General features: G+C 44.3%; 1 protein-coding gene across 1 annotated transcript in view; it reads right to left on the reverse strand.

Annotated features, from left to right (window-relative positions):
- Positions 1–3,360, reverse strand: part of LOC123743798 (carboxypeptidase M) — a 126,683-nt gene extending 123,323 nt beyond the window's left edge. The window contains exons 1-2 of the mRNA XM_082978030.1: positions 3,109–3,360; positions 2,515–2,701 (exon numbers count right to left, since the gene is read on the reverse strand). Of these exons, the coding sequence (XP_082834156.1) occupies positions 2,515–2,677 (163 nt within the window). The 5' untranslated portion in view covers positions 2,678–2,701; positions 3,109–3,360. The remainder of the gene's footprint in view (positions 1–2,514; positions 2,702–3,108) is intronic.
- Between the last annotated feature and the right edge of the window lie 11,891 nt (positions 3,361–15,251).

A 15,251-nucleotide genomic window follows, 5' to 3' on the forward strand; every position in this document is an offset into this window, starting at 1 on the left:
CCATGTCTCAATTGCCTCAAGGCTTAAAAATCCTTCTTTATCCGGTCTCCTCCCCTTCATCTACAGGGTCTAGATACCAGCCCCTGTAGAAGGGGAGGAGCGGATTTAACAGGTGATAACAATAAGGGATCCTATAACTGTCACCTGGTCAGTTTATGTCATGGAAAGAGCAGGTGTTCCTAATATTTTGTAGACTCAGTGTATATAGCGATGAGTTGACACATTTATTTCTCTCAAAACCCTGTTGTCAGGAACCAGCTCCGACTGCTCAGCAAGCCAGCATACACGTTATGTGGTTGTCAAGGTCGACATCACTCTGCTACCGTCTCAACTCGCGGCCGTAACCGTGAGTTGCAAGCACCCCTATGCAACTACCAAGCTGCCCCATAGCTAGCCCAGTGAAGAATTCCTGGTGCCACCACTGCAGACATGGCATGATGACCATTGAGCAGTCTCTGTCCTATTGTCTCTGGGGTCCAGAAAGCATCCATCCAGACCCATGGTTAAAAACCCTGCATTCTAGACAGGCTTGTTCTTTGAAATCCACAACATGTCTTCCTCACTTCCGTGGGAGTAGGAGGACTAGGGAGTAGGACCAGAGGGAGGACTAGGGAGCAGGTCGCTGGGGAGGTGGAAGGACTAGCCGCTGGGGAGGTGGAGGACTAGCCGCTGGGGGGGTGGAGGACTAGCCGCTGGGGGGGTGGAGGACTAGCCGCTGGGGAGGTGGAGGACTAGCCGCTGGGGAGGTGGAGGACTAGCCGCTGGGGAGGTGGAGGACTAGCCGCTGGGGAGGTGGAGGACTATCCGCTGGGGAGAAGGAGGACTAGCCGCTGGGGAGGTGGAGGACTAGCCGCTGGGGAGGTGGAGGACTATCCGCTGGGGAGGTGGAGGACTATCCGCTGGGGAGGTGGAGGACTATCCGCTGGGGAGGTGGAGGACTATCAGCTGGGGAGGTGGAGGACTAGCCGCTGGGGAGGTGGAGGACTATCAGCTGGGGAGGTGGAGGACTAGCCGCTGGGGAGGTGGAGGACTATCAGCTGGGGAGGTGGAGGACTAGCCGCTGGGGAGGTGGAGGACTATCCGCTGGGGAGGTGGAGGACTATCCGCTGGGGAGGTGGAGGACTATCCGCTGGGGAGGTGGAGGACTAGCCGCTGGGGAGGTGGAGGACTAGCCGCTGGGGAGGTGGAGGACTATCCGCTGGGGAGGTGGAGGACTAGCCGCTGGGGAGGTGGAGGACTATCAGCTGGGGAGGTGGAGGACTAGCCGCTGGGGGGGTGGAGGACTAGCCGCTGGGGAGGTGGAGGACTAGCCGCTGGGGGGGTGGAGGACTAGCCGCTGGGGGGGTGGAGGCCTAGCCGCTGGGGGGGGTGGAGGACTAGCCGCTGGGGGGGTGGAGGCCTAGCCGCTGGGGAGGTGGAGGACTAGCCGCTGGGAGGGTGGAGGACTAGCTGCTGGGGGGGTGGAGGACTAGCCGCTGGGAGGCTGGGGAGGTGGAGGACTAGCCGCTGGGGGGGGGGAGGACTAGCCGCTGGGAGGCTGGGAGCAGGATGCTGGGAGCAGTGGTCAGGATGATATATTAACAGTCTGTTTAGGCTAGTCTTCACGAGCATTTAAATTGCCAGCTGCAGTCGCTGGCTGGCAGGCAGGCAGGGACCCGGTTTACAAAGAGTCCTCTTGTGAGAGGGGAAGACTGATTCCGTCGCAGCCTATGAACCTGTTACATACATCTGTATAACATGTAATGGCATAACACAATATTTACATTTACATTTAAGTCATTTAGCAGACGCTCTTATCCAGAGCGACTTACAAATATAGTTAACAACATTTCCAAAATGTAGCTGACTTCTTCTGCTGGTTGTCCTCTAACCAGTGATGTAAAATATATATCCAGTTGTCATGTGTTTTTTGAGTTGTGGTAGTTTCAACAGTGCATATCCCTCCCTAATCAATGAGTGACTTGACAAAACAGGGCTTTTGGATGCATGTACAGTTTATAAGGTCCCCATTCAAAAAATATATGGAAGTAATATGATTACTATTGTTGTATGTGTAGATAGTGATATACTGAAAACATAAAATGTACTAACCGTTTATGCACATTGGTTATTGATTTGGACACTTTAAAACTGTATTTTGACATTGGGCTATTTATCAATATGTCTGGTCAACAGGAAGCAGCGACAGCATCATTTTCAAATTACATTTTAGGAATATAAATTGTCCACATTAATTTCCAACGGTATTTTACTTAATCTGGTAAACACTGCTGAATGATTCCAAAAAAGTTCTGGTATATCATCAAAATAAATCTATAATAAATCTATATCATCAAAATAAATCTCCAGTGTGCTTACAAAGAGCTCCACACACTTTCAAAATGTTGTTATTAAAGTTGAAATTGTCCTGGGCTCTCACCGGTGACAAAATCTAATCTAAACTGAGGCATATCAAATAGTGAATTACAATTTCCAATATTACATTTCAAGACAACATATAGTCTGTGTTCTCACCTTCGACAGATTTCCCGATACTGTGCAGGTGTGTGAACTGGAAGGTGTTGTTAACGTCCCGCAGGTATCTCTCCACCTCCACGGTGTTGTGATAACGGAACTCCAAACTGACACCGGACGACACCAACTTCCCGAGGTACAGGCAGAGCGCCAAAATAAACATCGTCTCGTACGGGACAGTGACAACCTAACCCACAAAACGAAGTTTAAGGGGGGAAAAAAAGGTTAAGCGGATTTAAAATAAATACACCGTCAAATATGAACGAAAAACTCACGAGGACATAGTAGCCACGCGCACCACACTGAAGTCAGTAATAACGTCAACGGACAGCGCCGTGTGCGGTTACCTGGCGTTACGGTTCTCAATTCACATTACACTAGGTTTAGCATTTATCTAAAATGATAACCATATTATACATTTCATGGATATCTAAATGACAACATTTTGTAAGCAATTCCTATTTTTAGGCCGGAATAAAACGTGTATATAGAAGTGTAGACTAGGCCATCAATAAACATGTCTAAAATACATCAAATTATACTAAATTCCCCCCCAAATAACTTATAACTTATTCACATGACATTCTAAATTACCTTATTGCCCAATGTATATTTTCTGCAGCTCGCTGTGTGCGCACAACTTCTTCTGTGAAGACGTCTCTGGAAGTCACACCGCGGTCACCCTCGTCTGTCCGACCGCATTCATAACAACTCTTTAAAGTCCAAATCGCTCGTTTGGTATCTTAGTCGATAGATCAACCCTCCCCCCGACCACATTACACCGTTAGGTCCCCTGCCTGCCTGCACACCGCTCTGTATGGCATTATCACTATATTAACACGGCAGGTTTTATACAGTAGCAGCAGAGGCAAGGCGGAGCTAAACACTTCTCAACTCAACATGATCTCACGGTTTTACCATTTGGACGTTTATCCACATTTGTCCAAACGTACAATTTGGAAGTTGCTCCAAATGCAAATTTGGAAGTTGTCAAATGTAGAAGTTGTCACATTTTGAAGTGAAGGTTAAGGTAAGTGTTAAGGTTTGATAGGGTTTAAAAACATATATATATATATAGCATAAAAATGGTCTACTAATAAGATGCCATTTGGGAGATTAGAAGGTGGGATCCCTGTGGGCTTCCCCTGCAGGTCGGTGAATTTGACGCCACTACCTTTCTCTCCATGATCAGTTGCTGATCAATAGGCTACAGAACATGATTATCCAGATCACATACACTTACTAAATGGAGAAACACATCTCTACATTATCTAGCCTACAACTACAAAAGCTTTATAGGTTAATTCTAACAAATTCTAGCAGACTTTATCCTACATTTTTATTCAGAGACACCAGGCAGGTTTCCATTGACCCAGGTTTAATAGACAAAAGCAATGAGTAGGGTTACATGCACACAGTAATGCGGTTATTGTGGATAGTCTGATTAATATAATAGTTCGATTAAAACAGTTTTCAATCTTTGAAAAAGTAACAAATCCCCTAATAATCTTGTTTACATGGACACATCTGAAACCAGGCTTCCTGATGGGACTCTAATAAATGCAGAAAATCTCCAATCAAAATAAACGTTCTACCACAGTAACCATGTTATTTTTGGGGAAGAATATTTGATTCTGAGTTTGGACATATGACGTTTCTATATGAAAACTACTTATACTTTACATACAGGATAATTTTTGTAAAGATTGACAAAAAAAATTATCCATTTGACAGGAGTGGATTGTTTTCTGCTGTCAAACTTTCTTTATTGCAACAAATGATGATGGAAACTTCGAATAAATGAATAAATGAATAAATGATGATTGCCGAATCATTTTGAAGGTAAGAGGGGCACTATAATGCTCCACTCCACATTTCATTCTAAATGCCTACATCTTGCAATATAAATGTTTTTAACTATAACAATAATGTTTCTTTGCAGAACAAGGATTGTCCTGACTTTCAAGAATGCCTGAATTGCTTCGCCTTGCTTTTCTGATTGGCTGGAAAGTTTTCGCCATTCCAATTATTCCAAGGTTCACCATGGCGACCACGGACCTTGGCGATACGTCGGCACATGAGAATTATTAGAATATGGCAAATATTAGTCAATTATTGCATTCTATCAATGCTGGTTTTCGCAGGCTATCTTAGACATAAAACAGAGGTGGGAGGGCATACAGGCTATCGCCAATTTATTAATGCACAATTTGTCTAAATGGTATTGGAAACATTTCAACCACTACATTTTTACTCTGCACTGTTGGTTTTTACGAAAAATGTTGTTTTTTTTTAGGTGCGATGTCATTACTTCCTGTTTTCATCGACAAGGTAGTTCAATGGTATGTATGTATGTATGTATGTATGTATGTATGTACATGTACTTACCTGGAGCGCCTGAGGGTGGCGCTGTTACTAATTACTTCATGTGATCATCTGTACTTGCACTTGACCCATGACATCTGATAAACGTGGTTCTTCTACCCGCAGTCCTGCCTCAGCAGGCTATTATATTACATGGTGTCAGAAGTTAAAAAGTTATACAAGGAAAGCTCAACATTATGAAACATGGAACAAATGAGACCTCCAACTACTCTGAACCTAGTGGGAAATCTATCCCAAATGAGATCTCCAACTACTCTGAACCTAGTGGGAAATCTATCCCAAATGAGATCTCCAACTACTCTGAACCTAGAGAGAAATCTATCCCAAATGAGACCTCCAACTACTCTGAACCTAGTGGGAAATCTATCCCAAATGAGATCTCCAACTACTCTGAACCTAGAGAGAAATCTATCCCAAATGAGACCTCCAACTACTCTGAACCTAGAGAGAAATCTATCCCAAATGACACCTCCAACTACTCTGAACCTAGTGGGAAATCTATCCCAAATGAGACCTCCAACTACTCTGAACCTAGAGAGAAATCTATCCCAAATGAGACCTCCAACTACTCTGAACCTAGAGAGAAATCTATCCCAAATGAGACCTCCAACTACTCTGAACCTAGAGAGAAATCTATCCCAAATGAGACCTCCAACTACTCTGAACCTAGAGGGAAATTTAGCCCAAATGAGACCACCAACTACTCTGAACCTAGAGAGAAATGTAGCCGAAAATTGGAGAGTGTGGATCCAGAAATTCAACCTGTATATCATCAGCCAGTGGCATCTCAGAGAAATCCAAAAAAAGTTAAATGTGCCACATGGGCAGAGATGATGCAATCAAGGCATTCAATACTTTTGACTTGGATGTATTAAAAAAAAAAAGTTTTTCCCGAACTTACTCTGAGTCAAGAAACAAATCTGACGTACCTGAGACATATCTTTTTTAGAACAATTGATGCTTATGTGATCTAAAACATAAAGCAAAAGACTGAGTTTCAACAACTTACAGAGTCATTGACAAAGGGATAGAATTTCGTATGGAATCGAAACATGACCAAGCAGATTACTCAGAGAACCAGATCTCCTACTAGCTAGAGCAATATACATTTTCCGTGCTATTGAAATGAGCCAGCTAGAAAATGCTTCATGATGAAGTCGAGGTGACCGTTCACAAGGTGCAGAAGCAAAAGAAAACACAGAAATGGCAAAAAGACAAAGACCGTGCAACAGCTAGTAAAAGAGAGGTCATAGGGAGAATGCTCACGTTGTGGGTACAAACACAAATCAAACAAGTGTCCAGCATACGGTATGCAAAAGCATGTCACAGAAAAAAATCACTACGCCAAAATGTGCTCCTCACACACAGACAGAAAACCGGAGGATCCACGACATTGACAGGGAGAGGACAGCAGGAAATGGGAACATTGGGACATTGGGACAATGGAAGTGAAGCAGAGTGAAGGTAAAGTGTGCAGCTCAGCTAGTGAATGTCAATGAGAAAAAAACACTGAGAAAGAGCAGTGGACAGAAACACTGAAAATAAACAATCAGAAACTTCCTGTTAAGCTGGATACATGAGCTGAGTGTAGTGTCTTGTCCTTGAGAGACTTGAAAATGCTGGAAATGAAAGTGAGTGGCGATTCCATGCAAAAATCCAACTGAACGCTAGTGATGTATTCTGGCCACCAGATGGAGACAAAAGGCAAGAAAACGCTCAAACGTCGATACAAAGAGAAAGTGTTTGAAATGGAATTTCAAGTGATAGAACAAGATGCACCTGTAGATACTTGGAAGAAATGGGATTAATAGAGAGAATATTCAAGCTTGAACAAAAGACAGAGACGGCCATTTTGAATATGAAGATGTATACACAGGACCTGGATGTGCTCCAGGAGTTCATCATATACAAATAGATCCAGAAGTCACACCAGTGGTTCGCTCACCCATGAAAAGTGCCTGTAGCACTAAAAGGAAAAACGTGAAAAGGAACTGAATGTCACGACTTCCGCCGAAGTCGGTCCCTCTCCTTGTTCGGGCGGCGTTCGGCGGTCGACGTCACCGGCCTCTAGCCATCGCCGATCCACTTTTCATTTTCCATTTGTTTTGTCCTTGTCTTACACACCTGGTTTCATTCCCCCAATTACTTGTTAATTATTTAACCCTCTTCTCCCCCATGTTTGTTTGTGAGTGATTGCTTGTTATGTAATACGGTCCGTTATTGTGGGCTAGATTATTGCGTTGTATTATTGATTGTTTGAGTAAATTACGTTTATTACTCATATCTGCTGTCCTGCGCCTGACTCCTCTACACCAGCTACACACAGGCTTATTACACTGAACCGCATGGAAAACATGGATGTTGTCGTCAGGCAGACTGAGCCTCCTGAATGGGGAAACAGCTTGGTGACAATCAGCAAGCAAAAAAATGTAAATACGGGTATGCATGGAACCACAGGATCTAAACAAAGCGATCAAGAGAGAGCATGATCCTTTACGTACCACTGAAGAGATAGTTGCTGAAATGCCTAACGCCAAGGTATTTTCAGTAGTTGATGCAAACCAAGGATTCTGACAAATCCAACTGGATGAAGGGAGCTCCCGACTCTGCACGTTCAATACGCCGTTTGGGAGGTATTCATTCAAGAGGCTGCCGTTCGGAATCGCGTCCCGCTCCAGAGGTGTTCCAGAGGTGCCTCGCACAGCATTTGGAAGGTCTGGAAGGTGTCGTGAACATCATGGATGACATTCTTGTCTGGGGTGATGACACAGATCAGCACGACCGGAGACTGAGACAGCTACCAGTCAGACTGAGAAGCCTCAACTTGAAACTGAATAAGGATAAGAGCAAAATCAGAATGAAAAGAATTTCGCTACAGTGGACATGTGTTTATCAAAGAAGGCCTGAAACCAGACTCCCAGAAGGTCCGAGAAATACAAGCCAGAGGACAATGCACGTCAGAGGTTCCATGGGAATGTTGCAGTATCTCTCAGATGTCAGCGCACCACTGACACAACTGCTGGAAAGAGACATTCAGTGGCACTGGGAGTCTGCACAGGAACAGAGCTTCAGAAGCTTGAAAACACTCGTCAGCAATAAGCCAGTGTTAAAGTACTACGACGTGAAGAAAAAAAACACTGACTCTCTCTGTGGATGCAAGCTCAGAAGGCTTGGGAGCTGTGATCCTGCAAGATGGTCAGCCAATCACACATGAGTCAAGATCCCTCACGGACTGTCAAAAGAGAGACGCTCAAATGGAGAAAGAGCTTCTGGCGATTGTGTTTAGCTGCAAGAAGTTTCATCAATACCTGTATAGAAACCAGATCCAGGTGGAGTCAGACCACAAACCCTTGGAAACAATCTTCAAGAAGTCGCTCCAGAAAGCACCAGTCAGACTGCAGAGAATGCTGATGAGACTAAAGAGATACAGCCTATATGTGACATACAAACCAGGAAAACGAGATGCAGATCGCTGATGCACTGAGCCGAGCATACCTGAAGGAACAGAGAGAGAAATTGCTAGATGGTGAGCTGGATGTAAACTACATCGTTCATCAACTTCATGTTTCAGAAGAGTAACTGCAGCAATTCAAAACAGCAACAGCAGAAGATGAAGAGTTAAAACTGGTCACAGAAACAGTTAAAAAAGGATGGCCAGACACGAGAGGGAAAGTTGCAAAGAAAATACAGCACTACCAGACCTTCAGAGAGGACTTGACATACTCAGATGGACTGCTGTTCAAAAGTTCAAAACTTGTTGTTCCTCAGATAATGAGAGAATAAATGATGGAAAAAAAATCCATGAAGCACACATGGGAATCGTAAAAATGTAAGGACCAAGCAAGGGATGTTCTGTTCTGGCCAGGCAAGGCTAAACAGATTGAAGATGTTGTAACAAAATGTGCAGTCTGCAACACACAAAAAACAACAATCAAAGAGAACCGCTCATATCTCATCCAGTCCCAGAGAGAGTTTGAGCCAAAGTTGGAGTGGACCTCTTCCATTACAACGACACAGAATATATACTATGTGTGGATTACTACTCACAAATACCCAGAAATCTCCAAGCTCAGTGGAACAACAAGTTAACACATCATTACATCACTAAAGTCGATCTCAGCAAGGCATGGGGTGACCGACGTTTTGTGCTCCGACAACAGAAGACAGTTGGTGAGTCACGTTGAGCCCTAGATTTCCACAGTCAAACGGCCAAGCTGAGAGAGCAGTTCAGACTGTGAAGAACCTGTTGAAAAAAGCACGAGACAGCAACGGAGATCCTAACACAGCTCTCCTTGAGTACAGAAACACACCCCTGGATGGAGTAGGTATCTCTCCTGCACAACTGCTAATGAGAAGAAGGCTGAAGACAAAGATTCTGACATCAAAGAGAATGTTGAAGCCAGGACTCTATCAGTATGTCAGGCTCCGTCTCACAAGCAGACAACAGAGATACTCCATCACCATGTCAGGTTTCTTCTAACAAGCAGACAACAGAGCGACTCCATCACCATGTCAGGTTCCTTCTAACAAGCAGACAACAGAGATACTCCATCACCATGTCAGGCTCCTTCTAACAAGCAGACAACAGAGATACTCCATCACCATGTCAGGTTCCTTCTAACAAGCAGACAACAGAGAGACTCCATCACCATGTCAGGTTCCTTCTAACAAGCAGACAACAGAGAGACTATATCACCATGTCAGGTTCCTTCTAACAAGCAGACAACAGAGATACTCCATCACCATGTCAGGTTCCTTCTAACAAGCAGACAACAGAGAGACTCCATCACCATGTCAGGTTCCTTCTAACAAGCAGACAACAGAGAGACTATATCACCATGTCAGGTTCCTTCTAACAAGCAGACAACAGAGATACTCCATCACCATGTCAGGTTCCTTCTAACAAGCAGACAACAGAGAGACTCCATCACCATGTCAGGTTCCTTCTAACAAGCAGACAACAGAGAGACTCCATCACCATGTCAGGTTCCTTCTAACAAGCAGACAACAGAGATACTCCATCACCATGTCAGGTTCCTTCTAACAAGCAGACAACAGAGCGACTCCATCACCATGTCAGGTTCCTTCTAACAAGCAGACAACAGAGATACTCCATCACCATGTCAGGTTCCTTCTAACAAGCAGACAACAGAGAGACTATATCACCATGTCAGGTTCCTTCTAACAAGCAGACAACAGAGATACTCCATCACTATGTCAGGTTCCTTCTAACAAGCAGACAACAGAGAGACTATATCACCATGTCAGGTTCCTTCTAACAAGCAGACAACAGAGATACTCCATCACCATGTCAGGTTCCTTCTAACAAGCAGACAACAGAGATACTCCATCACCATGTCAGGTTCCTTCTAACAAGCAGACAACAGAGAGACTATATCACCATGTCAGGTTCCTTCTAACAAGCAGACAACAGAGATACTCCATCACCATGTCAGGTTCCTTCTAACAAGCAGACAACAGAGATACTCCATCACCATGTCAGGTTCCTTCTAACAAGCAGACAACAGAGATACTCCATCACCATGTCAGGTTCCTTCTAACAAGCAGACAACAGAGAGACTCCATCACTATGTCAGGTTCCTTCTAACAAGCAGACAACAGAGAGAATATATCACCATGTCAGGTTCCTTCTAACAAGCAGACAACAGAGCGACTCCATCACCATGTCAGGTTCCTTCTAACAAGCAGACAACAGAGAGAATATATCACCATGTCAGGTTCCTTCTAACAAGCAGACAACAGAGATACTCCATCACTATGTCAGGTTCCTTCTAACAAGCAGACAACAGAGATACTCCATCACCATGTCAGGTTCCTTCTAACAAGCAGACAACAGAGAGACTACATCACCATGTCAGGTTCCTTCTAACAAGCAGACAACAGAGATACTCCATCACCATGTCAGGCTCCTTCTAACAAGCAGACAACAGAGAGACTCCATCACCATGTCAGGTTCCTTCTAACAAGCAGACAACAGAGAGAATATATCACCATGTCAGGTTCCTTCTAACAAGCAGACAACAGAGAGACTATATCACCATGTCAGGTTCCTTCTAACAAGCAGACAACAGAGATACTCCATCACTATGTCAGGTTCCTTCTAACAAGCAGACAACAGAGAGAATATATCACCATGTCAGGTTCCTTCTAACAAGCAGACAACAGAGAGACTCCATCACCATGTCAGGTTCCTTCTAACAAGCAGACAACAGAGATACTCCATCACCATGTCAGGTTCCTTCTAACAAGCAGACAACAGAGATACTCCATCACCATGTCAGGTTCCTTCTAACAAGCAGACAACAGAGAGAATATATCACCATGTCAGGTTCCTTCTAACAAGCAGACAACAGAGATACTCCATCACCATGTCAGGTTCCTTCTAACAAGCAGACAACAGAGATACTCCATCACCATGTCAGGTTCCTTCTAACAAGCAGACAACAGAGATACTCCATCACCATGTCAGGTTCCTTCTAACAAGCAGACAACAGAGATACTCCATCACTATGTCAGGTTCCTTCTAACAAGCAGACAACAGAGAGACTCCATCACCATGTCAGGTTCCTTCTAACAAGCAGACAACAGAGATACTCCATCACCATGTCAGGCTCCTTCTAACAAGCAGACAACAGAGAGACTCCATCACCATGTCAGGTTCCTTCTAACAAGCAGACAACAGAGATACTCCATCACCATGTCAGGTTCCTTCTAACAAGCAGACAACAGAGATACTCCATCACCATGTCAGGTTCCTTCTAACAAGCAGACAACAGAGATACTCCATCACCATGTCAGGTTCCTTCTAACAAGCAGACAACAGAGATACTATATCACCATGTCAGGTTCCTTCTAACAAGCAGACAACAGAGAGACTCCAACACCATGTCAGGTTCCTTCTAACAAGCAGACAACAGAGATACTCCATCACCATGTCAGGTTCCTTCTAACAAGCAGACAACAGAGAGACTCCATCACCATGTCAGGTTCCTTCTAACAAGCAGACAACAGAGAGAATATATCACCATGTCAGGTTCCTTCTAACAAGCAGACAACAGAGATACTCCATCACTATGTCAGGTTCCTTCTAACAAGCAGACAACAGAGATACTCCATCACCATGTCAGGTTCCTTCTAACAAGCAGACAACAGAGAGACTACATCACCATGTCAGGTTCCTTCTAACAAGCAGACAACAGAGATACTCCATCACCATGTCAGGCTCCTTCTAACAAGCAGACAACAGAGAGACTCCATCACCATGTCAGGTTCCTTCTAACAAGCAGACAACAGAGAGAATATATCACCATGTCAGGTTCCTTCTAACAAGCAGACAACAGAGAGACTATATCACCATGTCAGGTTCCTTCTAACAAGCAGACAACAGAGATACTCCATCACTATGTCAGGTTCCTTCTAACAAGCAGACAACAGAGAGAATATATCACCATGTCAGGTTCCTTCTAACAAGCAGACAACAGAGAGACTCCATCACCATGTCAGGTTCCTTCTAACAAGCAGACAACAGAGATACTCCATCACCATGTCAGGTTCCTTCTAACAAGCAGACAACAGAGATACTCCATCACCATGTCAGGTTCCTTCTAACAAGCAGACAACAGAGAGAATATATCACCATGTCAGGTTCCTTCTAACAAGCAGACAACAGAGATACTCCATCACCATGTCAGGTTCCTTCTAACAAGCAGACAACAGAGAGACTATATCACCATGTCAGGTTCCTTCTAACAAGCAGACAACAGAGATACTCCATCACTATGTCAGGTTCCTTCTAACAAGCAGACAACAGAGAGACTATATCACCATGTCAGGTTCCTTCTAACAAGCAGACAACAGAGATACTCCATCACCATGTCAGGTTCCTTCTAACAAGCAGACAACAGAGATACTCCATCACCATGTCAGGTTCCTTCTAACAAGCAGACAACAGAGAGACTATATCACCATGTCAGGTTCCTTCTAACAAGCAGACAACAGAGATACTCCATCACCATGTCAGGTTCCTTCTAACAAGCAGACAACAGAGATACTCCATCACCATGTCAGGTTCCTTCTAACAAGCAGACAACAGAGATACTCCATCACCATGTCAGGTTCCTTCTAACAAGCAGACAACAGAGATACTCCATCACTATGTCAGGTTCCTTCTAACAAGCAGACAACAGAGAGACTCCATCACCATGTCAGGTTCCTTCTAACAAGCAGACAACAGAGATACTCCATCACCATGTCAGGCTCCTTCTAACAAGCAGACAACAGAGAGACTCCATCACCATGTCAGGTTCCTTCTAACAAGCAGACAACAGAGATACTCCATCACCATGTCAGGTTCCTTCTAACAAGCAGACAACAGAGATACTCCATCACCATGTCAGGTTCCTTCTAACAAGCAGACAACAGAGATACTCCATCACCATGTCAGGTTCCTTCTAACAAGCAGACAACAGAGATACTATATCACCATGTCAGGTTCCTTCTAACAAGCAGACAACAGAGAGACTCCAACACCATGTCAGGTTCCTTCTAACAAGCAGACAACAGAGATACTCCATCACCATGTCAGGTTCCTTCTAACAAGCAGACAACAGAGAGACTCCATCACCATGTCAGGTTCCTTCTAACAAGCAGACAACAGAGAGAATATATCACCATGTCAGGTTCCTTCTAACAAGCAGACAACAGAGATACTCCATCACTATGTCAGGTTCCTTCTAACAAGCAGACAACAGAGATACTCCATCACCATGTCAGGTTCCTTCTAACAAGCAGACAACAGAGAGACTACATCACCATGTCAGGTTCCTTCTAACAAGCAGACAACAGAGATACTCCATCACCATGTCAGGCTCCTTCTAACAAGCAGACAACAGAGAGACTCCATCACCATGTCAGGTTCCTTCTAACAAGCAGACAACAGAGAGAATATATCACCATGTCAGGTTCCTTCTAACAAGCAGACAACAGAGAGACTATATCACCATGTCAGGTTCCTTCTAACAAGCAGACAACAGAGATACTCCATCACTATGTCAGGTTCCTTCTAACAAGCAGACAACAGAGAGAATATATCACCATGTCAGGTTCCTTCTAACAAGCAGACAACAGAGAGACTCCATCACCATGTCAGGTTCCTTCTAACAAGCAGACAACAGAGATACTCCATCACCATGTCAGGTTCCTTCTAACAAGCAGACAACAGAGATACTCCATCACCATGTCAGGTTCCTTCTAACAAGCAGACAACAGAGAGAATATATCACCATGTCAGGTTCCTTCTAACAAGCAGACAACAGAGATACTCCATCACCATGTCAGGTTCCTTCTAACAAGCAGACAACAGAGAGACTATATCACCATGTCAGGTTCCTTCTAACAAGCAGACAACAGAGATACTCCATCACTATGTCAGGTTCCTTCTAACAAGCAGACAACAGAGAGACTATATCACCATGTCAGGTTCCTTCTAACAAGCAGACAACAGAGATACTCCATCACCATGTCAGGTTCCTTCTAACAAGCAGACAACAGAGATACTCCATCACCATGTCAGGTTCCTTCTAACAAGCAGACAACAGAGAGACTCCATCACCATGTCAGGTTCCTTCTAACAAGCAGACAACAGAGATACTCCATCACCATGTCAGGTTCCTTCTAACAAGCAGACAACAGAGAGACTATATCACCATGTCAGGTTCCTTCTAACAAGCAGACAACAGAGATACTCCCTTCTAACAAGCAGACAACAGAGATACTCCATCACCATGTCAGGCTCCTTCTAACAAGCAGACAACAGAGAGACTCCATCACCATGTCAGGTTCCTTCTAACAAGCAGACAACAGAGAGAATATATCACCATGTCAGGTTCCTTCTAACAAGCAGACAACAGAGAGACTATATCACCATGTCAGGTTCCTTCTAACAAGCAGACAACAGAGATACTCCATCACTATGTCAGGTTCCTTCTAACAAGCAGACAACAGAGAGAATATATCACCATGTCAGGTTCCTTCTAACAAGCAGACAACAGAGAGACTCCATCACCATGTCAGGTTCCTTCTAACAAGCAGACAACAGAGATACTCCATCACCATGTCAGGTTCCTTCTAACAAGCAGACAACAGAGATACTCCATCACCATGTCAGGTTCCTTCTAACAAGCAGACAACAGAGAGAATATATCACCATGTCAGGTTCCTTCTAACAAGCAGACAACAGAGATACTCCATCACCATGTCAGGTTCCTTCTAACAAGCAGACAACAGAGATACTCCATCACCATGTCAGGTTCCTTCTAACAAGCAGACAACAG

This window comes from Salmo salar, chromosome 07 (assembly GCF_965601325.2).
Source record: "Salmo salar chromosome 07, fSalSal1, whole genome shotgun sequence".
Classification (NCBI taxonomy): domain Eukaryota; kingdom Metazoa; phylum Chordata; class Actinopteri; order Salmoniformes; family Salmonidae; genus Salmo; species Salmo salar.